The sequence below is a fragment of the Cavia porcellus genome, unplaced genomic scaffold, assembly GCF_034190915.1.
Source record: "Cavia porcellus strain 051 isolate PalLab524CR breed Dunkin Hartley unplaced genomic scaffold, mCavPor4.1 scaffold_17, whole genome shotgun sequence".
Classification (NCBI taxonomy): domain Eukaryota; kingdom Metazoa; phylum Chordata; class Mammalia; order Rodentia; family Caviidae; genus Cavia; species Cavia porcellus.
The window spans coordinates 56,631,161-56,652,175 of NW_026947500.1; the positions used below are offsets into that span (position 1 = coordinate 56,631,161).

The following is a 21,015-nucleotide window of genomic DNA, read 5'->3' on the forward strand; positions in this document are numbered from 1 at the left end:
TGTCTTAATTATTTGAGATACTTTGACCATTTTCTCTGCAGCTAAAGAAAATGCCGTGGATGATTTTTCCTTTGTGCAGGTTCTGCAGTCCCCTCTACAGTCACAGCCTACTGAGGGGGTAAGCTGGCCCCAAGGGTGTGCCTGAAGCTTGGGCAGTGACACTGCTGTGCTTTGCCTTGTAGGAATACCTCCACGGGCCCACTCCCGGGACTCTAGTGACTCTGCCGATGGACGGGCCACACCCTCTGAGAACCTTGTCCCCTCATCTGCCCGTGTGGATAAGCCCCCCAGTGTGCTACCCTACTTCAATCGCCCTCCTTCAGCCCTTCCCCTGATGGGTCTGCCCCCACCCCCAATCCCACCCCCACCGCCTCTCTCTTCAAGCTTTGGGGTCCCTCCTCCTCCTCCTGGCATCCATTACCAGCATCTCATGCCTCCCCCTCCTCGATTACCTCCTCATCTGACTGTGCCTCCCCCTGGAGCCATCCCACCTGCCCTTCACCTCAATCCAGCCTTCTTCCCCCCGCCAAATGCCACAGTGGGGCCTCCACCGGAGACTTACATGAAGGCCTCTACGCCTTATAACCACCATGGCAGGTAAAACCCTGTTGGTGCCTTTAGGTGGGAACCAGGGAAGACCTTTTAGAGCCTTTTGTTGTCTCTGAAGAAGTGAACGCTAAAGTTTTCCCTCCTAGAAACCTTTGTCAGAGTGTTAAGCCCTCAGGCATGGTTTCCTGCTTAGCAGGGTTTAGGGGTTTTGTTTGTATCTTAATTAACCTGGAGACCCAAACCTAAGTAGTTTGAGGTTGAGTGCCCTAAATGGCTGCTGCACTTACACTATGTCTAGCACTGAGTCATGTCGAATTTAGGGAAGCTTGCGCATGACTGATGAGCTATTTGGGGAGAAGAGGAACATGTAGAATACATACATGAGCAGGCTGAGAACTTTTATGGTCAGCATACAGGGGCATGAACCTTGCTAGCACCTTAGTACGGGATGGGAAGTTGTGAGGGGTAGGCATTCAGAAAGGTGGTTATCTTGCAGCCGAGATTCAGGCCCCCCGCCCTCTACAGTGAGTGAAGCTGAGTTTGAAGAGATAATGAAGCGAAACAGAGCAATTTCCAGCAGTGCCATTTCCAAAGCAGTGTCTGGAGCCAGTGCAGGTAATTCACCTTGCTGTCTGTGCCTTTGTTTCCCATTGTTTCTCATTTCCACTGGTTAAAGTTCAGTGAGATGAAGATGAAACACTTAGGTTTCAAGAATGGCATGGTTCAAATCACATCTGTAATCCCAGCACTCAGGAGGCTGAAGCAGGGGGATTGCTGCAAAGTTGAGACCAACCTGGACTCCGTACTAAGAAGGGCCAACCTGAAGTGTATAATGAGCATACTAAGACTCTGTCTCAAAAAAACAAAAGGAGTGGCACACTTAGGGAGCTGGAGTTTCAGGTGTTGGTTGGATAGAGTCTGGTTACCTCAAGGCACCTTGACAAGCTGCCATCCTTGGGCAGCTGTGGGGCGCTCCGAGACACACCGTGCCCTTTCAGCTAACTTTTGCTTTTGTGCCAGAATTAGGTGGGCCCAGTCAACAGCTGTGATTCTGAAGGCCTTAAGCATAAAATCTTTGGTCCTCAAGGAGAATTGATACGTGAGGTTTAGGGCTGGTCCAGGTGTCCCATGGTGATGTTAGTCGCCATCACTGTCTTCCCATGGGTTTGCCATGAGTGTGAGCCCTATGGACTGTCAGCTTTCCTACAATATAAGTGTCCCTGAATGCTGCATGGCCTTCTGTTTCAGTAAGTTCCCATATGGTAACTGCTAACCCTGAACATGTATAGCAGGTTGCGATAGAAAAGGGTGTGTGTTCCATCTGAGTAAATCTTTAAAAGTAATGTGTCCTTTTAATAAATCAGAGATACAGCAGAATTTAGAGGAAATGATCTTTCCTAACCCTGCCAATCCCTTTACTCCAAAATGATCAGCAACTAAATTTTTGTTTTTTAGATGTTCTCACTGTGTAGTCCAGGCTGGCCTTGAACTCACTAGCTGACTCTGGCCTCCCAACTCACAGTGACCCTCCTGCCTCAGCTTCCCAAGTGCTGGGATTGCAGGTGTGCACCATTATCCCTCTGCTACACAGATTTTTTTTGAATGTTCCTCTAAACCAGATGTGCGCTCCCTACCATAGTGGAGCCAATGTTGGTATTCAGGGGTTCCATGAGATGCAGTTCATTCCTCCCTAGTTTCTGCCCACATCTGTGCCCTCCACAGAGACAGCTTCCTCTATTCCCCAAACTCTTCCGGTTGATACTTTACTGCTGTTTTCTACTTTTACTGCTCTTGACTTAGCCGAGAAAAACAGTGTTCGAGTCCCTACCCGTGACTGCTATTGCTGAGGCAGGTCTGCCCAGATTTGGGAAATGTAAAGGACTAGGTATTTGGGGCAGCATATTTTTTGAAGCTGTGCACATACCATTGTGTGCCATAGTACAGTAGCTCAGGCATCGGTAGGCCATACGTAGGCTAGTGGTCCCATAAGGTGATGTCGCCGTGTTTAACATTTATTGAGCCCTTATCCTGTGCCTGGCACTGTGCTAAGCACTTTACATGGATTGTTTTGGGTGACCTCGTGATTTTAATAACCATGCAGTGATCTGTGGAGCCATTCTGTAATTTTTATAGCTGGACCTGTTCAGAGCAGTTCAGCAAGTAGCACTGAAACATCACACGTCAGTGCACCTGCAGACCAGAGTGGAGAGCTCTCTGGTGAATCCCCAGTTAAATGGTACAGACAGGGCTTATCCTGGCAGATGCTATCCAGCAGCCTGGACAGCGGCGTACAGTGTGTCCATCCACTTAGCAGCACTGGGCGGATTCTGAGCTGCTGGGACATTTGTGTGTCCAGTTTCTTTCTTGTCATATCTGTGTCACCCATTTTACCACGGCTATGCAAAGCAGCCAATCTTAAGCTTGCACCCTTCTGGGTTCTCCGGTCGATGCCTTGCCCTGCCTCAGCCTTCTCTGTTTGCCCTGGCAGGGGATTACAGTGATGCAATCGAGACACTGCTCACAGCCATCGCGGTCATCAAGCAGTCAAGGGTGGCCAATGACGAGCGCTGCAGAGTCCTCATCTCCTCACTCAAGGACTGTCTGCATGGCATCGAGGCCAAGTCCTACAGTGTGGGTGCCAGCAGCAGCTCCTCCAGGTGAGCCTTCCCTTTCAGGGGCTGCCCAGGGGGTCTGGAGAGGAGCTCGTGGACCCTAACGGAAGTCATTTAGCTCAGTTAGAAGAGACAGGCAGACTGATTCAGTTAAATGGGTTCCAAAGCCCAAGAGCTCGGACTGGAACCTCTGTCGTGTATCGGCTCTGTTCAGAGTGGCCATCAGTGTGGCCATCTTGAGTATGGCAGGCAGTGTGGCCATCTTGAGTATGGCAGGCAATAGCTTTCCAAGTGTCGTTTTCTCATTTTTAGAAAAGGGACAGTGTTGTTTCTTAGGTAATAGACCTGTTGTAAAGATATGGTCAGGTGTGAGTACTATGCCTGATGCTCTAGACAGCTTAAAGAACATGAAACCCACCACTTTCTGAGCAAGATTTGTCCTCAGAGAGCTAAGGTGCTAAGACAGGACTGGGGCAGCAGCTCTAGCTGAGTGCACACCTGCCTTGCAGAAGGCCCTGTGTTCAACCCTGTCACTGCCAAAAAATCCTGTTCTGTTTTGCTTGATTTTATTCTGTCTGATGGTCTGGGCATCTATTTTGAAGATAATAAGAGACACAGTTGATTTCCTGCTATCCTGTTTTGAAGTCCTATATCACTTTCACTGTTTTGTTTTAATTGGCTTTATCCTGTTTTATTTTGTTTGGTTTTATTTTCTTACAAATATAAAGAAATAAAGTCCTCAGACTGGGTCCAAGACTAGGAAAGGAAGAGTAATGCAGGTGACTGTGGGGAGACACTCATCAAGAGTGTGAGAGGTCACTACATGCAGCTTACACATTTTTCCCACAGGAAAAGACATCGGTCCCGGGAGAGGTCGCCTAGCCGGTCCCGGGAAAGCAGCAGGAGGCACCGGGACCTGCTTCACAATGAAGACCGGCACGACGACTACTTTCCAGAGAGGACCCGGGAACACGAGAGACACCGGGACAGAGAGCGGGACCGGCACCACTGAGCAGGGTGAGGTGCCTGGGAAAGGGAGCTTTCTGTGTGTCTGTCTTTCTTGAGCACATAAAGGTGGTCGGTGGGGAGAGCTCTTTAGGCTTGGGGAACCAGCTGACCAGAGCAGGTTTCCTGCTTGTCGCTGGAGTGCCACCCTGAGCTGAAGCTGCAGGCTTCCTGACTGCCTTGCCCTGGTATCGGACCGGCCATCTCAAACTGTGGCTGAGAGCAGGGTCTACTTTCTGGTGCTACAGTGTATGTCCCTGCCCTCTCCTCGGAAACCAGGCTGCTTTTCTTGATTCCCTTCCCGGTGTGCAACTATATCTCAGAAGTACAGTCCCCATAGCTTTCTGAGTGGCCCGTGAGGTAATCTGTGGAGCCCTTCCTGCTCATCTGCCTGTCGTATAGTAAGCGCTGAGTGAATGCCAGCCATGTCATTGTTGTCAGTCTTATCTCCTTCAAACACATAAGTAAAAATTTAGAAATCAAGTTCGAGGTCAGCCTGGACTACATAGTGGGTTTAAGACCAGCCTGAACTGCACAGTGAGACCCTGTCCCAGAATAGAAAAAAAGAGGGAAATTGACCAAGGCAGAAAAGACTATTACCTGCTTAGTTTTCAAGGCATGTTAATAATTTTAAGATTTAATGTCTGTTTTAAAATATTAAAAATTTGGGATTTTAGAGGAGAAAACTGATCTGAAAATAATTACAGCTTTAAGCTCGGTAATAGTGGTGCACGCCTATAATCCCCACACTCAAGAGGCAGAGGCAGGAGGATCACTGCAAGTTTTAGGTCAGCCTGGGCTACTTAGCAAGAAAAAAAAATTATAGCTTTGAGACTATGGAGGATAAGTAACTTTACTGTGTCCTAAGATGAAGCCAGGGGTGGTAGTCTCTTAGCTTAGGTAACAGTAGTTCCCCCAAGGGTCATCTGGCTCCAGGGGCTCCAGGGCCAGTCCCGGACTTAGTATTTGCCTACTGCAGCCCTGTGTCTCATGGTTTTATCTTCAGAAGGCTCTCGGAGATCTGGCTCCGGGATGTCCACCAGCTTGACCCCAGCCGCCTTTGGGAGGAGCTTGTGGTGTGGAAGGGAGTGTGGGTTCCGTGGAGAGCAGCAGAATGGGAGGACCTGGGCCAGAGCTCTGCCTGTCTCCTGGGAGCCAGTGCAGGACCCTGGGAACCTCAGGCTTTTCTCAAGGCTTCAGATGCAGATTTACAGGTCTCTGGAGCTTTCCACTTGGTTTCACGTCATGTACCTGGCACAGATGCCATAGGTGTCTTTCGCCTGCTTAACTCTTCAGAATAGTATGGTTGTTGAGAGTGGTGAGAAAGAATGGTGGCTCCACTTGGCAGCTTTAGGGTGAGTAGGTAAACGATGGGTGGGGAAGGGAAGCGAGGCTGGTATAGTAGCACATGCCTGGAATCTTCGCACTGTGGGATGCTAAGGCTAGAGGAGCAAAGTTCAAGTTCCACCTGACGAGACTATAGCTCAGACTTAAAAGAGAAAAACACAGGAACTGCACCCCATGGCAGAGTCCCCGGATTTGCTCCTCTGCCCGGGGAGCTGGCAGGGAGGCCAGGGAGCCTTGCCGCCTCCCTTTGCCCCTGTGGTTCACGGGCTGCCAGGAGCTCTGCAGTGCTTCGCTCGGTAACAGCCTCCTAACAGACAGGGAGCTACCGCCCAGCCTGCTGCTGCGCCTGCTGTGGTGTTTTAATTCCTTTTGACATGGACTTCAACAGGTTTATAGCCAGGAATTAATTTTGTCTTCTTTTACAGCATGTCGTAAGTGGCCAGAGGAGAAGGTACACATTCCCTTACCTGTCCTGTGATCCTAGCTGCTCACTGGCCACGCACGGTGCCTCTGAGGTTGGAGTGAGCAGTGGCTGGGACAGGGGCTGGCTGGGTCCCAGGGGTGGCCCCCTATGTCAGCGGTAGCTCTTGCTTCTCTCATTTGAGCAGGCATGTCTGTGGGCTGCTTGGGATCCAAAGCCACTGCCACCTCCCATCATGCTGGCCATGCAGTGTGTCCTTTAGGCCACCGGGCTGAGGATGGCCTGGATGGTGCTAGTTAATGGGTCCCTGCAGAGCATGACTGCATACAGTCTCCAGGGCCACATCTGGGTGACCAGTTAAAAGACCCCACATGTTGCTGTGTGTGCCAGCTGCCAGCCTTGACAGGCCCTGTGGGCAAGGCCTACTGCTCATCAGTGCCTGGGGTTGGCTCCTGAGCTGCCCCTTTGCCTGCAGGATGGGCCTGTTCTCCCAATACTTTGGAAACCCTGTGACCTAGAGCTGACACAGACTGCAGCAATGCAAGGAGCAGTGACTCTGAGACTCGACTCGGGCTCCCCACCACCTGTGCGCCAGCCGCCCCTTAGGAATGTGCTTTACTGTCTGAACTCCGGAAATGCCTGCCTTGTGACTTATGGATGAATTCCTTTGGAGGAGAATTGTTAGCAAGCTGGAGTAGGAAGTTCACACCTTGAGTGTCTGTCAGTTGGGGCTGACTGTAATACTCCAGTGCAGAAGTATCAGTATCTTAAGCTGCCCCCAGGGACCCCAAGTGCCACCTGCACTTACCAGTCGTGGCTTGGGGGTTCCGTGGCAGGGAGGCAGGCCCCAATGGCCTCGAGTCTGCAGTCATGCTGTCGAAGGGAATGGTACATAATTGTGAAGTGGCTCCTGCACGAAAGAGGGAGCATTCGCCCACCCACCTGCTTTGGGGCCAGTTAAAAGACCCCACTGCAGTGACCACTGCAGGGCCTCAGCACCAGAACGCTTGCCAGGCATCCTGCCTGGGGACCACAGTTCATTTTGGGTTGCCTCTTCCAGAATGTATGTATGCACTCTGAAATGTGAGGGAGTTCTTAGGTGGTCTGTGGGCTCAGCTTTAGTTTTGGTTTTTTTAGACAGGGTCTCACTATCAGGAGTCTATGGATGTCAGGAGTCTAGGATGGCACTGTGTATCTCAGGGTGGCCTGCTGCCTCAGCCTCCCGGGTGCTGGGATCACAGGTGGTACTGCCATGCCCAACCTGTTGTTCCGACTGTGTAGGTTATCTCATTGTAGGACATTTTCCTACAATAGTCGCTCTCACCTCATCCCTGTCCTCACTGAGCTTCATGTTTGGCGTCCATTTGCTTCAGTGCTCCAGAGACTGGAGGTGTGAGGTAGAGATCTCGTGGGGCTCCAGAGGTCCAAGGTAAAGTGTGGTGCCTTGCCTGTGTAGGTGTCCAAGGGTGTGCAATCCAGGGTCCCTTTTGCAAGCCCAAAGGGTCAGGCAGCAGGTAACTGTCATCTCCCAAGGCAGCCCCTCCCAGTGTGCGCAGGAGCTGGGTATTGATGTGGAGGCAGGCTCACTGTTGCGGGCCGAGGAGAAATGCCTTGCCTGGGCCAGCCTCGCACAGAAAAAGGAATCTCCTGGAATTTGAAGTTGGAATTTAGAACTCGGAGCTCCTGTTTCTCTGGGTCGTCAGCGCTGTTTGTCCGTTCAGACTGACCACTCTCACTTACAGTGGTAGATGCTTCTGTAATAGGCCAAGGAGCCTAGGTTGGTGGTGTAATGAGCAGCTCTTACTGTTGGTGACCGTTCTTAATGGTGCTTTTAGGTGCCTTTCCTCTCCTTCATTGCAACACTGGGGATTGAGCCCTCAGCTTTAACACAGAGTGACATCCCTAGTCCTTTTTAAAAATTTTTTGAGATAGGGTCTTGGTAAGTGCCTGGGTTTGGGCTCAGACTTGAGGTCTTCCTGCCTGCCTCTCTGAGTACTGGGATTACAGGTCTGTGCCTCCACAGCAGCTGCCTGCTTGCTTGCTTCCTGTCTGTTTGTCTTTTTGTTTCTTTTGGGGGGTGGGTACTGGGAACTCAGCATCTTACACTGTGCTACCAAGTTGCGTCCCCAGCCCCAGACTGCTTTTAGACTTCGATTCCTGACTAACTCTTTCTCCTGTGCTGTGCTTCACATTCTGGCCTAGCCAGATACTTCCTGCTGATTGGTCTTTCAGCCAGAGCGTCATTTGGGAAGGGCCTGGAAGAGCTCTGGTGCTGTGGTGCTGCGCATGCTCCTAGAGGCACTGTTAAGGGTCTATTTTAACTAGGTCTTGCTTAAAAGAAGGCAGTGAATAGCCAGGTGCAGGGTGAACACCTGTAATCCCAGCACTCTGGGAAGCTGAGGCAGGAGGAACACGAATTTGAGCCCAACCTGGGCAACTTAATGATAACAAGAACTTATCTCAACATAAAATATAGCAAATGAAAGTGAAGACAGGGAAGTGGGCATTTCCCGTGGCTGTGCGTGCTCCCTGGGGCTTTGAGGTTGTTTTGGGCTTGTGGATTTGGCCGTGTGCACACTTGTTTTTACCACTGTGCCTCCATTTCCAGATTTTTCTGTTCCCTTAAGGTAACCTATGACTTCTCAGAACAGGTTTTCTGACAGTAAGCTCACCCCACTCCCTTGTAGCAGTTTTCTGTACTTTGCCAGCACATGTCTCCTCTTGCGCATGTGTCGCCTACCCTGACGTGAGCCAGACCTGCCCTGCTCCCTGCAGCTCCTGAGTCCCTGGTTGATTGAGTGGAGACTTTGTACTCAATCTAGAGCAGCGCAGAATATTAAAAGAGAGGCGACAACTAGATAGGAAAAGAATTTAATGAGGGGAGCATAGAGGGAGTAACCATAGAGAAACCTGTGGCAGCTCTCTGCAGACAAAGGGCAGGTTCTACCTGATATAGGCGCTGATGGGGATAGGGCTCTGGGGACTGGTGTGAGCTGATTTATTTTGTGAGAGTGTAGGAGATTGAGTAAATCTTTACATACCTAAGCTTTGGCACAGACTTTTTGAGAGAAAGAAGCCATAGGGACTTCTGGGAAGAGGGAGTTAAGCATTATCAGGGCACAGTTTTTGAACCATTACCATGATGATTGTGCTGTCTCAGATGACAGGATCTAACATTGGCCACTGTTCTTCCCCATGGAGATTGCCACTGCATGCCCCACCCCTCAGAAAGTAACCTATTCTCTGATGTTCTTGTAGGAGTCTGATTGGAAGCGGATGTTTTTAATGGACTCGCATCGTATCTCCACCTTGATCAGGACTAAAGGACGGAGGCTGCTCCACTCTCCCCTCCCTCGACTCCCCTAATCCTGACACCCAGGGAACCCCTCTGCCCCACAGGTTTGAAGACGCTTGGTCCTTCGTGGCCCCATGCCTCCTGTTGCCTAGGGAAGAACCTAAGCCCACAAGGCCAGGGGGCGGCAGACAGGAAGCAGGCTTGTGCTGGGCCCCGGAACCAGAGAATGGTGCTTTGCCCGAAGAAACGTGCGTGTTTCTGGCTCCAGGCACAGACTGTTGATGGGGGCGGAAAGACTTCTTTCCTGAGGAAACGGGTCCTCCTTGCAGATCTCAGAGGTGATGGCTGTGCCAAAATCCACAGGCCCTGTCTTTAGCACTAGGTTTGAGGGGCGGAGAGTGCCCAAGCCCTTGCCGTGTACCATTTGTTAATGCCATTCCCGTCCCCGCCCTTTGAGAAGGGACCAGGAGAAGAGATGTCACCTAGTGACAAGCTCCTCTGGTCTCAGTTTCCCTTCACAGCCTGACGGTTCATGTTCCTGACTGCTAGAGCCGTCTGGCTCCCCGCTGCCCTGTGTCCCTGGTCCTGCCCTTGGCGGAGAGGCCATAAGGCCAGAAGCTGTGTGTGCGTGCAGTGGCCTCCCACAGTAACCAGCTCTGGGTTCCTGTCCCCATGAAGTATTGAGTCCCGCAGGCACCCTCCCCCAGGAAAGCTGCTTCCTTGTTTTAGAGGAAGTCACTGCTGCTGGGAGATGGGGCTCTCTGCACCTGAGCAGTGAAGAAGCCCAGCCAAGTGGCAGAGGAAGAGTGGGGAGGGGGTAGCCTGGGCAGGACCGGCCAACTCCCGCTCTCCCTTATTTGGACTCATGTCTGCGTAGGCTGCGCACATACCACACACATCCCTCACTGCAACAAAGACGGAGTCAGGTTTGGTGTCCTTTGGCCTTCTGACTTGACTCCAAAGCGCCACTGTCCCTTGGGCCCTTCCCAACTCTGAGGAGGATCGAGGGAGACACAGCCTCCTAAGGACTAGTACCCGAGCTGTTTTCCACCCAGGCAGATGAAATTGTTTTTCCGAAACACCTGAACTACCTTGTGGTTGTTGCTGAGGCAGCAGCGGCGGCAGCAGGGTCCTGGAGTCCCCAGGGCAAGGCCATTCTGCATGTGTCCCCACGACACATGACACCAAGCAGGAGGCCAGGTGGGGCTGAGGTGCAGGGTCCCAGGGACCCTTCTGGTTTGGGCGAGAGGCCAAGTGGGACTGAACCCTCCCTCTGTTCCCAGCACGTTTCTTAAGTACCCCTCAGTCACTGGGAGCCCCAGGGTTGGAGGGGCGCGTTTCTTCAGGACAGGCTACAGACTGGCTCTTCCCTGCCCCCTAGTCCTGTCCCCTTCGGCCTCAGGTCTCAGACCGCGGCCCCACCCCCCTGGCCAAGTGGTAAGTGATGTGCTCACTTATCCTTGAGAGCAGCTCCATGTGTCTTTTTAAAATGTAGAGAAAACCAAGTAAGGGGAGTCTAGGGAATACTAGAGAGTACCAGAAAAGCTGTTTACCTGGAGAATTATTTTCTCCCCAGTTTTTTGTTTTTACTCAATGACACAATTTTTAGTTTTACTTCCTGATAGGAAAAGAACCCCAACCCCTAAGAAGGCCACGGCCCCATCCCTAACCCTGTTGTCGGTGATTTGTTTGTCTTTCTGATAGGTTGAAAATTGTGTAATAAACTTGATGACGCTGTCAATCTTTTATACTGCATTGTATTTTTTTCCTTTTGTAACAGAATATTTTGAAATAATAAATGGGGTGTGTGCTGTTGTATGGATTCTGCATTGAATAGATTTGTGGAGGTATCTGGGGTGTGGGTATGGGCTGACATAGACACATGCTGTGGGATGGTAGTAAACCCCAAGTTCCTGTGGGAAATGTTCATTGAGCAAAGGGTCCTCTATAGCCAGAGGAGGAAGTCCCTCTGGAAGGTTAGCCTGTTCCTTGACCCCCAAAACGTCATGCTTAAAAAACTTGCCAAGCTTCTGCTGTAGAGCTTGGGTTCCGACAGCATCAATTCAGGAAGGGAAGGGTTACTTGGCGGAGACCTGGCGGGCCCCTGCTGCCCCATGCACTACAGCATGGCCTCGCCTCTCCCTTGAAGATGGGCATCTGTCTCTACACAGGTTCCAAGGATCACAGAGCACGTGACTGCGGGAACTGAACTGAAACAGGAGGTACATTTCCATTAGTGGAAATGCTATAGGGTAACTGGCTTTCCAGAAAACAGGGCTTTGGAAAGCCAGGTGAGTGATGTTGGCCATGCGGGGCTGTGGGCCTGCAGGTGGCAAGGTCATGCGGCTTACAAATGCACCATCAGGAGTATTCTAGCTGGGACCAGCAGGTGTCCCTGAGAGAGACTGGTCCCTGAAGCAGGCCAAGTGGAAGGATCTCCAGTCCACAGTCAGGTGGTTCTGTGTCAGCATAACACATTGGGGATGTCACGTCCTGCTGTACCAGCAGCCCTAACCCAGAAGCCACAGAAATGAATCTTACAAGTCAGTGTTCATTTTTTGTGGTGCAGGGGCTAGGGATTTAGCTCAGTGGCATAAGTGCCTGCCTTGCAAGCAGGCAGTCATGAGTTTGATCCCTGGTACCGATAAAAAGGAAAAAGACACACACACACAAAAGAAAGATTGTACATTTTTTGTGGTGCTAGGGATCAAACCCAGGGCCTTGTGCATGCAAGGCAAAAAGCACTCTACCCCTGAGCTACACTCCCAGCCCACTAAGTAGTTTTTACTTTTAAAAAGTGAAGTGCATGAGAGGGGAACATTCTGTGAAGAGGTGAACTGCAGTGTGGGTAACTACTAGTGTCGCATCTCATCTGAAGGAGGTTCCTTATAAAGGCTGGGACCCTGTGACCCTACGGGGAGGAAAAACATGCAAACAGGTTTGTGTTGAGCTCTGTGACTACTGCCTCTGTCTCCTGCTATGCCAGTTAAAGCCCAGGTCTAGTGCTGTCAGTCTCCTTGTCTGGCCTCTGCTCTTGATGCCCCAGATGAGTGTTTTGGAAATAGAAGCAGGAAACCTTACAGGTGAGATAACATTTAGTTGTGCTGGGCCAACACCAGGGTAGGGGTAGGGGTAGGACCCACGGTTACCTGTGTGTCCAGATCCTATTTCTGTGTATGAGCTGAACACCTTGGACCTAGACATCACCCAACGAGATGTCACTACATACATTTCCTGTTCAGCCACACATGTGACAGCTTGGAAGGAACCTCTGCTAGTGCTGTCAGGTTTTGGGTGCCTCCCTGTCTGGTCTGTAGAGGGGTTCCCTGCATTTCAACTTGCACAGCCTCTGGGAAACTTCCTGTCCTCCACAGTGGCGCACAGTGGTCCCAGCATCCCAGGTAACCCTGAGCAAGAGGCAGTCCTGACACCACCCCTTCCATGGGCAGCCTTCCCTGCACTGACTCAACTGGGCTTGGAACTCCACCAGGCAACATGTGCATCACTTTCCTTCCTTGGCTCTACATCTGCAGAAGCTGGGCTTAGGCCCAGGTAGTCTCTGCAGTCCCCAGGAATGATGGCATCCATGTTTTATAAGCCACCTCAGCACTTCCAATCATCCATGCAGCTGGGAGGCTGGCCTCTGGCAAGTTGTGGAGGGCTGGTTCCTTTCTGGTTTCATGCTGATTTACTTCACAGCAGGGTTAAAATCCAGAGTGGCAGTGTGTGGAGCAACAGAAAGCTGATATTCACAGGGTTTGCACTTGGCAATAATTGGGCAAGTTCTGACTGGACTTTCTGCTTTTCATCTCTTAGCTGACCAGACCTGCCCACTAGAGCTTGGGTAGACTCCAGGGCATCAGGAGGCAAGGCCACAGGGCACAGAAACATGGGAAATGAGAGTATCAGGTTGTTGGGTGGTGAAGACCACTGGATAAAAATGAGTCAGATGCCAGGGGAAGCCAGCAAGCAGGCTCATGGCCAGGCCACCTGATGGCCGCTTGGGGCTGGAGACCATGCCCATTACTGAAATGTGGAACAGTTCAAAAGATGGCTACTGAGAAGATGACATCTTCATCCACAGGATATCACTCTGTAGAAATACTTAAAAAGTATTCCTTTTGCTTCCAAAGTTTTAAGAGAGACAGGAATGTAGCTCAGTATTACAATGCTTGCCTAGCATTCAGGAGGACCTGAATTTCATCCTGGAAACACACATAGAACATTCAGGTAAGTTGAAAGCTTTCTCAAACTATATTTGGCCCTCCCTGGAAAGAAAAACTGTAAAGGCAGTGAGAGATGAGGCACCAACTCAGCCGAGGGACAGACCTGTAGGTGATTTGAATACGATGGATCTGAGATGGGCATGTTGGTAGATGCCCATAGTCCTAACACTCAGGTGGCTGAGGCAGGAGGATCAAGGCAAGGTTGAGGGCAGCCTAGATTGCGTAGTGAGATCCGGCCTTAACCAAAAACAACAAAAAAGACAGGATGGGTACCTCCTGGGACGTGTGTAGCCGCAGTCTGGAAAGCAGATCAGTGGGACCAAGTGTAGTCTGAGGACCTGTCCTGGGGACAGCCTGCCCTCCCCATTCAAAAGGCCGGTACTATAAGGAAAAGGCTGTCACTCCCACAATGGAAAATAGGTATTTATTATAAAAGTTTGCTTCATGATCAAAGTAGAAAAATAACATATGCACCACTACAAAGGTCCTGCAGGTCAGCCTCATGGAGGAATGGCCAGGAGCCTGTCACACCCCCAGCACCACCCAGATGCTCTCTGGGTATGCTCGTGACTCCCAGGTATGGCATGATACCTACAGGAGCCTTGATCCACAAAGGATGGTCCAACTGTGGTGATCAAAGAGGAGGACTTGAGGTCTCCAGGGACTGACAAAGACCAGAATGTGGCCAGCCTGCCTCTCTCCCTAGAGGAGAGGAGGTATCTCCAGGCTGATGGTCCTGGTCTGGAAGACACTGGCCTTGTCGGGCTGGGTGCTGGGACACTGCTGACGAAGAGTGGCGTGGCCCTCCCCAGGCCAGCGTGCACATTGCTTCTCAAAGCGAGGCTGAAGTGCTGGGGTATGTTGGCCTGATGGGCTGCAGGCTGAAACCTCTGCACTTTAAATCTTGTCCATACTGATGGCAGAAAGAAAGACAGAAAGGTAATGTTACAGGTAGGTGAGTGAGCATCTGGCCCAAGCTGTTCATATTCCAAGTCTCTTGGCTCCAAAGACTCAGAAGAGTATCTTGCCTAGAAGGAACATTCCACAAGAAACAGGAGAGGCAGACATCCAGCCCTCCCTCCCAGAGCAGCACATCCCCTTGTGGAGGCCCAGACCTGGAGAAAGCGGCCAGGGTAAGCACCTCCAGCAGCAACTCGGCACCGCAGAAGAGAAGCAGAATGCCATTCATGATGGCCTCCAGACGGAGCACGTAAGTCTGCAGCAGCAGGTAATATGAGGCCATCACGGCCGACGGGAGGGTCAGGGCCACGCTGATGCCAAGTGGCATCTTTCGCTGGCAGAGGTTCCCCTTGGTACCTGTCAGACACAGTCAGAGTCAACTCCATAGGACCTCTTTTCCTGGCCTCAGAAGGCTGACTGGGATGTGACTGAGAGGCCAGCAGAAAAAAACTACAGGGTGGGGAGGCTCTGTCTAGGCTTAGGGAAGTCACTGCATTGGGGTCATTTACTACAGAGGGCCCACTCTCAGAATGGCTCCCCCCAAAAGTGTAATTATAAAAATAACATACATTCATTGAAAACTTTCAGCTAGTACAGAGAGTAATCTTACCAAATACACAATATATATGTATCCCAAACATATAAAGTATCTGTCCCCAGACCCTCTATGACGGTAGATATTGTAAATCTGTGGTTGTTGCCAACCCAATGGGTGAAAAAATGATGCCTTATTGTTTCAGTTTTTATTACTAACTTAGGGCATCTAATCTAGTTTATTGGTCTTTCACTTTTAAATGAAATTTTATTGGTACATTTTAGGTATAATGATCACATTCATCATAGAGATTTTGTACATGTATATGATATAACTGGACTTTTTTCCCAATCCCCTGCCCTCCCTTCAACCTTTCCTCCCCTCCCCATTTACAAACACTGTTTCCATTTTTTCCTTCTTTTCTCATTTTTTAAATTTTCCTTCTTTCAAAGTTCCCTTCCCCTCCTCACTCCTTTTCACAGTTGAACATTTTCTTCCTATAACACAATTTAATTCTTCACTCTTATGTGGACAGTCTATTTGTATCTCTCACCAAACTTTAAAATTGTCTTTTCCTGAGGTGACTTATGTGAGTCTTCTTTATCCTTTTTTGTATCTGTTGCAAGTTTGTAGTATTTATACTTTTAACACCACTTCCAAGGATGCACTCCTGTAACTGGAGAGGATTTAGCCGTGTGTCTGCTGTGCTACAAAGAGCCCCTGCCCAGGGAAGCTGAAGGTATCTCAGAGCTGGGCAGGCTGTTCTGCCCCTGACATAGTCACCGCGGGAACTTCTCCCCAGCTGACCATCGAGAGAAGCCCGGCTCTCCCATGGTGAGGCAGCCTTGGGAAGGACCTGAGAGGCCACAATGCAGCCCACCTCTTGCTCCTGCGCTGCAGCGCAGCCTGAAGCTTCCCCTGGGAAGTAATGGATACACTGCCTGCCTGTGTCTCTCACTGCTGAGCCTAGGTCACAGCACTGTGTCTTGCTAATCGAGTTACAGTCTCATCAGGATGGAAATATTCTCTGGACAACACTAACCAAAGAACAGTCGGATTACTTCAATTCCAAGATACAGCAGGAGCATCACCACGTCCAGGACCAGGTTGGCCGCAGGATAGGGCAACAGGAGACCTAGCGAGACAAGGGGAGGCGTCTACGGACCACACAGCCCGCTGCGCACGTGTCTCCGCGTTCCGTGGAGCAGGCAGTCTGGGGTAGTCCGCTAGCCACCGATCGGGATACAGGGGTGCAAGAGACGTGCTCAAGAACCCCGTGGCCAGGCAGGCTTCTGCCGCACAGGAAGGGGTGCAGGGAGGTGGTGAGCAAGGTGTGCTGGCCCAGGGTAGAAGGGGGAACGGGACGGGTAGGCGGGTCAGCCCCGGCCTTACCTTTATACAGGAATATGAAGAGTTCTAGCAGGAAGTAGGTAGCATAATACCAGCCGTTCAGAAAGAACAGGATTTCCAGGGCCGTCGAGGACAGCCTTTTACCTGAAAGGGGCAGAACGTGGGGCTGGGGCGACGCCAGAACTGGGGGGGGGGGGGTGAGAGGCCGGGCCCTAGGGACGGGGCGGCGGGGCTGCCTTCGCTCTCCTTGCCCAGGATCACTGTCAGACGTAACTCCTTGGCTTCGGGGGACAAAGCCAGGCGCTGACTCGGCAGTCACCCTGCCGAAGGGTGCCTCAGAGACCGAAGCTGGCGGTCCCTGTGTGGGCGTGGAGGCTGGTACCGCTCGCTCGCGGCCGCTGGCTGCTCACGGGGCCGGTGAAGGCGGGCAGCGATGGCCTTCACGCCTGAAACCGGGGATTTTCGGTCGAGGGCTGGGCTGGAAGGGAGTGGAGGGGCTAGCGGTACCCTCAGGACGGGGACCAGCAACTCACACACCTCCGGAACCTCACCTCGCGGAGCCATCCTCAGTCCCCATGGAAACTGCGTACGCGGCCGCGGCCGCTCCCGGAGCAGCGAGGCGCAGCCGGAAGCGGTACGGAGCGGCCCGGCCTCTGCCCCTCTGCCTGCTGGCGGCACTCTATGGTACCCTCCCAACCTCCGGCCGCTGCGCATGCGCAGAAGGGGAGCCCGGGGCCCGCAGTGGGCGGTTCGCGGTCAGCTGTCGCAGTTCGTGGTGTTGTCCTTCCGACCAGGCGTCCCGGGTTTAGAACGCTGGGCAGGGAACCGGTCTTATCGCCACGATGTCTTTAGCGGGAAGCGTCTGAGGAAGAGCCGCGGAAGGGTCCACCATGAGGCGCCGCCCAGGGCTCTGGCCGGGTCGAGCGTTCCCGGGACGCAGGCGGCGAGGCCGGCGCGCCCCTTTCGGGATCCGACTGGGGCCCAACTGCAGCCGCACTGTGCCAAGCGGGGCGCGGGTCCCACACCCTGCACCCCGTCCCACGCTGCTAGGCGCTGCAGTGAAAGCAGAAGCTCTGCGTCCGCAGCCCCCAGCAAGGCCTGGCGCTCGCCACCGCCGCGGGGCTGGTATGCGCGGCGGGGCGGAGCCGCGGACCCCGGACCTGCGCTCGGTCTCACGCCATCCGCCTGCCTGGGTGGATCGGCAGCCGCATCGGCAGCAAGTAAAGGCGAGTTTGCTGCCTAGGCCCCTTTGTAAGTGCACTCTTGAGTCTGATTTTGCCTTTATTCCGCCGATGCGCTCAACGACAGGGACTCTTTCCCCAGGGCGTAGCCAACTCTGCCGGCTGAGATATACGGGAAACAGTTGCAGTGGCAGCGTGGTTCCGCGCTCCGCAGGAAGCCCCGTGTGCGAGACCCGCCGCTAGCCGTGCTGAGAATTCGGGGTCCTGGGGCACTTCCTGTGCGTCCTGCAGGGCGCAGGCAGAGGCCTCTGGGTCGCCAGTTCCCACTGGCCCTGCTGGTTTCGTGGTCCCTCATGGAGCCATAGCTTCTCTTTCAGCGGGATCCTGCGCATGCCCCCAGCGAATCCCTGAATCTAGGTGTGGGGGGCCCTGACACAGATGTGTTATCTTTACCACCAGGTTTCATTTCCGGTATTTTGTTCAGGTCCTTACACATGTTTATGAGAGATCTGCTTTCTTATAAGGACTTTGTCACATTGGTTAACAAGGTTAAATCAGTTTCATGAAATGAAGTAAAGGCAGGCGTGGTGGTGTACGCTTGTGATCCCAGCACTATGGGAGGACAGCCTTGAGTTTGAGGCCACCTTGTTTTACACACTGAAGTCAAAACCGACCTGAATATGCACTGGGAGGTCCTGTCTCCAAAAACCAAAAAAGAAAAAAAAAAAACCAGAAAGCTTCTGTTTTTGTTTTCTGGGGAACACTGTATAAGACAGGTACTATATTATTTCTTAATTAACTATTTGGAAGAATAGCATGACAGACCCATACACACCTGGAATATTTTTGAACACGCAAGGTTTTTTTAAATTTAATTTTAAAGGAAATAAAACACGGGAGGCTGAGGCAGGAGGATCATTGCAAGTTCAAGAGCAGGCTGAACCCTATCTCAAAAACACAAAACAAAAAAACATGAAACCAATCGAAACTAGTAAGACTGGGGAAATCTACAATCGTTACTATAGTGCATATTGTTATCCTCTAAATAGTTGCTAGGCTTCAGGCCTGCAAAGTCAATCAATACATACAGTTCCTCCAAATCAGCTGGTTCTCTCCCCAACCCCCACAGTGAGCCCACAGGCCAGCTCACAGGCTGGGGATTAGCTTGAATGTAAAAGTTTAAAACCCCGCAGATTTTTACTTCTTGAGTAAGGTTTGGGTAGACTGTGTTTTTCAACAGTTTTCTCATTTTGTATTGACCTCCAAATGTGGGGTGAAGTCTGTTACCATTCCTTATATTTAGTAACCCTGAGGTCTCAGGCTGTCAGAGCCAGGGATCAAACCCAGGGCCTCCCCCTGGCCAGGCCACTGCTCCATGGAGCATGTGCATGGATGCTCCTCCAGCCCCTTCCCTGATATTTTCTATTTCCTTTTTGTTCTTTTGAGTTGGGGGCTGACAGTGTAGCCCAGGCTGACCTTGAATTCAGAGTGATGCTCCTGCCTGTTTGGTTTCTTTTTTCTTGATTAGTTTTCATGGGCTTATCAATGTAACTAACCTTTTACTTCACTTTTCTGGTTACCTATTTTTGGTGTCCTGTCCCCGAGTTGTCACCCCCATCTCTTTCAGTTTCACTGTTTGTCTGTTTTGAGATGGAAACTTGGGTCTGAGCCTTTCACACTTCCTTCTTTTTTTATTTTGGTGGTGCTGGAGATAGAACCCAGGGTGTCACTCACTCATGCCAGGTGAGTGCCTACCACTGAGTTTATACCATCAGCCTTGACTCTCCTCTTGTCTCATATTTGTAGGTTTTTTTGTTTTCTTTTGTTTTTTGAGATAGAGTCTGGCTAAGTAGCCCAAGCTGGCCTTGAACTGAGCAATCCTACCTCAGCCTCTCGAATACTGGTGATGTAGGGGAATGAAACTCCTGAACTACTATGTCGGGTACAAGCTCATGTTCTCTAAAATCAAAGAATGAATTTTAGGAACAACCGAGGTTAAGAGCAGAATATATTTATTGAGAGAAAGAAAGCTTCTGTCTGAAGAGAGACAGAAGGGGTCCCAAGTGGGTTACCCAAGACTCTTGGCTTTTCCAGAAACTTTTATAGAGTAAAACCTATGGGTTCAAGGTGGGGAGGCAGGGGACAGGACTGGGAACTCACAAGGCAGATGGGCATAACGTGGGACATAATTATGGTTAACCTATAAAAATCAATAGTTCAGGTGCTGGGGATTTAGCTCAGTGGCATAAGCACCTGCCTTGCAAGCAGGCAGTCGTGGGTTCGATCCCTAGTACCGATAAAAACGAAAAAGACAAAAAAAAAAAAAAATCAATAGTTCAGGTAAAATTGATTACGTTAGGGACAAGTGGGAAAGCAAGTCATGTAGGAAGCGGGGCATTCTTAAAGCTGTAACCTTTCCCCTAGGGGATGTGTAGTGACTCCAGGGTGATAGGGAACTAATTAGAATACCAATCTTAAGGAAGTAGATGCATTTGTTTGATCCTTTGTCTTGAGGACTGGCCCACAGCAGGAGGTGTCTGTTTTCCCCACAGTTACAAGGTATCTGCATCAGCTCCTTTGGGGACCTAGCCCTGTCTCACTGCCTGTGATATTTTAACTAACTCGGCTACCTGCAACACTGAGATTATAGGCACACACCACCACTTCATTATTGTGGGTTTTTTTTCATTTTTGTGTTTTAAGACTACAAATTCCTCCCTTCACATATTAATTTAGAGACATTTGTGAATTCTATGATCATGCTAAGTTAAATGTGTTTACAAATAGTGATGGCTTTTAAGGAGTCTTCAGGATTTTAAACATCGTTTTCAAGTACAGTTTGTCCTCTTCCTTCTCAGGAGGAAGTTGCCTCCTGTTTTTAGTTTGCAAAGTTTTTATGTGAGTGAGAAGTGAAATTCATTCTGGCTTCAGTTATTTCCTGATCACAATAAAATGCTATTTTTCTCTAATTCCACGATACAGTGAATTTCGTTTGTTCTTTTTTAATTGCTAAATCCATCTTACGCTCCTGGAATAAACCTCATTGGTGACCCTGTGTTTATTTTTATATTGCTGGACTCAACTCTCCGATGTTTTTTGATTACCTCACTTTGTAGTCTGGGTTGGCTTTAAACTCATGATTCTCCTGACTGGACTTCCCAAGTGCCAGGATTACAGGTGGCCCCATTTACCTGGCAAATGTACTGGGTACAGCTGCCAGCAGTACTGTAGGACTTTTAGTATACCTGAAATACACTGTATATAATTTTGAGCGCATTGGCACCTATAGTTCTAGCTACTCAAAAGGCAGGAGGCTTGTTTGAGCTCAGCTGAGGACCAGCTTGAGCAGCACAGTCTCAAAAAAAAAAAAAAAAAAAAAAGCAACTCGCTTGTGTATGAACGCACATGTGTGTCAGGACCTATTTCCTGTGTACAGTCCTGGCAAGCTGTGCCACTGAACTGGAGGTGGCTCCTTCACTATGGGCCCTGGTTATTGACCTCCTGGTTTCCTGATAATGTAGCTCCGTTTGGCGG

At 50.7% G+C, this 21,015-nt stretch overlaps 2 protein-coding genes across 8 annotated transcripts in view; one reads left to right on the forward strand and one right to left on the reverse strand.

Moving 5' to 3' along the window:
• Cpsf7 (cleavage and polyadenylation specific factor 7) overlaps nucleotides 1-10,970 on the forward strand; it is a 20,312-nt gene extending 9,342 nt beyond the window's left edge. For 4 of the 5 annotated variants that reach the window (XM_005001992.4, XM_003465949.5, XM_013148451.3 and 1 more), the window contains exons 6-10: nucleotides 183-597; nucleotides 1,046-1,164; nucleotides 3,038-3,206; nucleotides 4,011-4,178; nucleotides 9,193-10,970. In XM_005001992.4, the coding sequence (XP_005002049.1) occupies nucleotides 183-597; nucleotides 1,046-1,164; nucleotides 3,038-3,206; nucleotides 4,011-4,173 (866 nt within the window). In that variant the 3' untranslated portion in view covers nucleotides 4,174-4,178; nucleotides 9,193-10,970. Of the gene's footprint in view, nucleotides 1-182; nucleotides 598-1,045; nucleotides 1,165-3,037; nucleotides 3,207-4,010; nucleotides 4,179-5,938; nucleotides 5,965-9,192 lie in introns of all 5 variants that reach the window. The other variant, XM_063228237.1, reaches the window with a different exon arrangement.
• Nucleotides 10,971-13,865: 2,895 nt separating this feature from the next.
• Nucleotides 13,866-17,858, reverse strand: Tmem216 (transmembrane protein 216). Of its 3 annotated transcripts, none has more exons than XM_003465877.5 (5): nucleotides 16,852-17,858; nucleotides 16,343-16,444; nucleotides 15,993-16,085; nucleotides 14,571-14,772; nucleotides 13,866-14,368 (listed from the first exon to the last, which is right to left on the reverse strand). In XM_003465877.5, the coding sequence occupies exons 1-5, from the start codon at nucleotides 17,012-17,014 to the stop codon at nucleotides 14,353-14,355; spliced, it is 576 nt and encodes a 191-aa protein (XP_003465925.4). In that variant the 5' UTR covers nucleotides 17,015-17,858; the 3' UTR covers nucleotides 13,866-14,352. The 3 variants fall into 3 exon arrangements, with proteins under 3 accessions (XP_003465925.4, XP_063084315.1, XP_013003906.1); XM_063228245.1 differs by having other exon boundaries at nucleotides 15,993-16,242; nucleotides 16,838-16,987; XM_013148452.2 differs by having other exon boundaries at nucleotides 16,838-16,986.
• Between the last annotated feature and the right edge of the window lie 3,157 nt (nucleotides 17,859-21,015).

Coding starts and splice junctions, on each gene's coding strand:
- Tmem216 (XM_003465877.5), bottom strand. CDS start 17,014: ATGCGCAGCGGCCGGAGGTTGGGAGGGTACCATAGAGTGCCGCCAGCA. Junction 16,445..16,851: donor ACTGAGGATGGCTCCGCGAG/GTGAGGTTCCGG, acceptor TGCCCCTTTCAG/GTAAAAGGCTGTCCTCGACG. Junction 14,773..15,992: donor AGTAATCCGACTGTTCTTTG/GTTAGTGTTGTC, acceptor TGTGTCTGACAG/GTACCAAGGGGAACCTCTGC.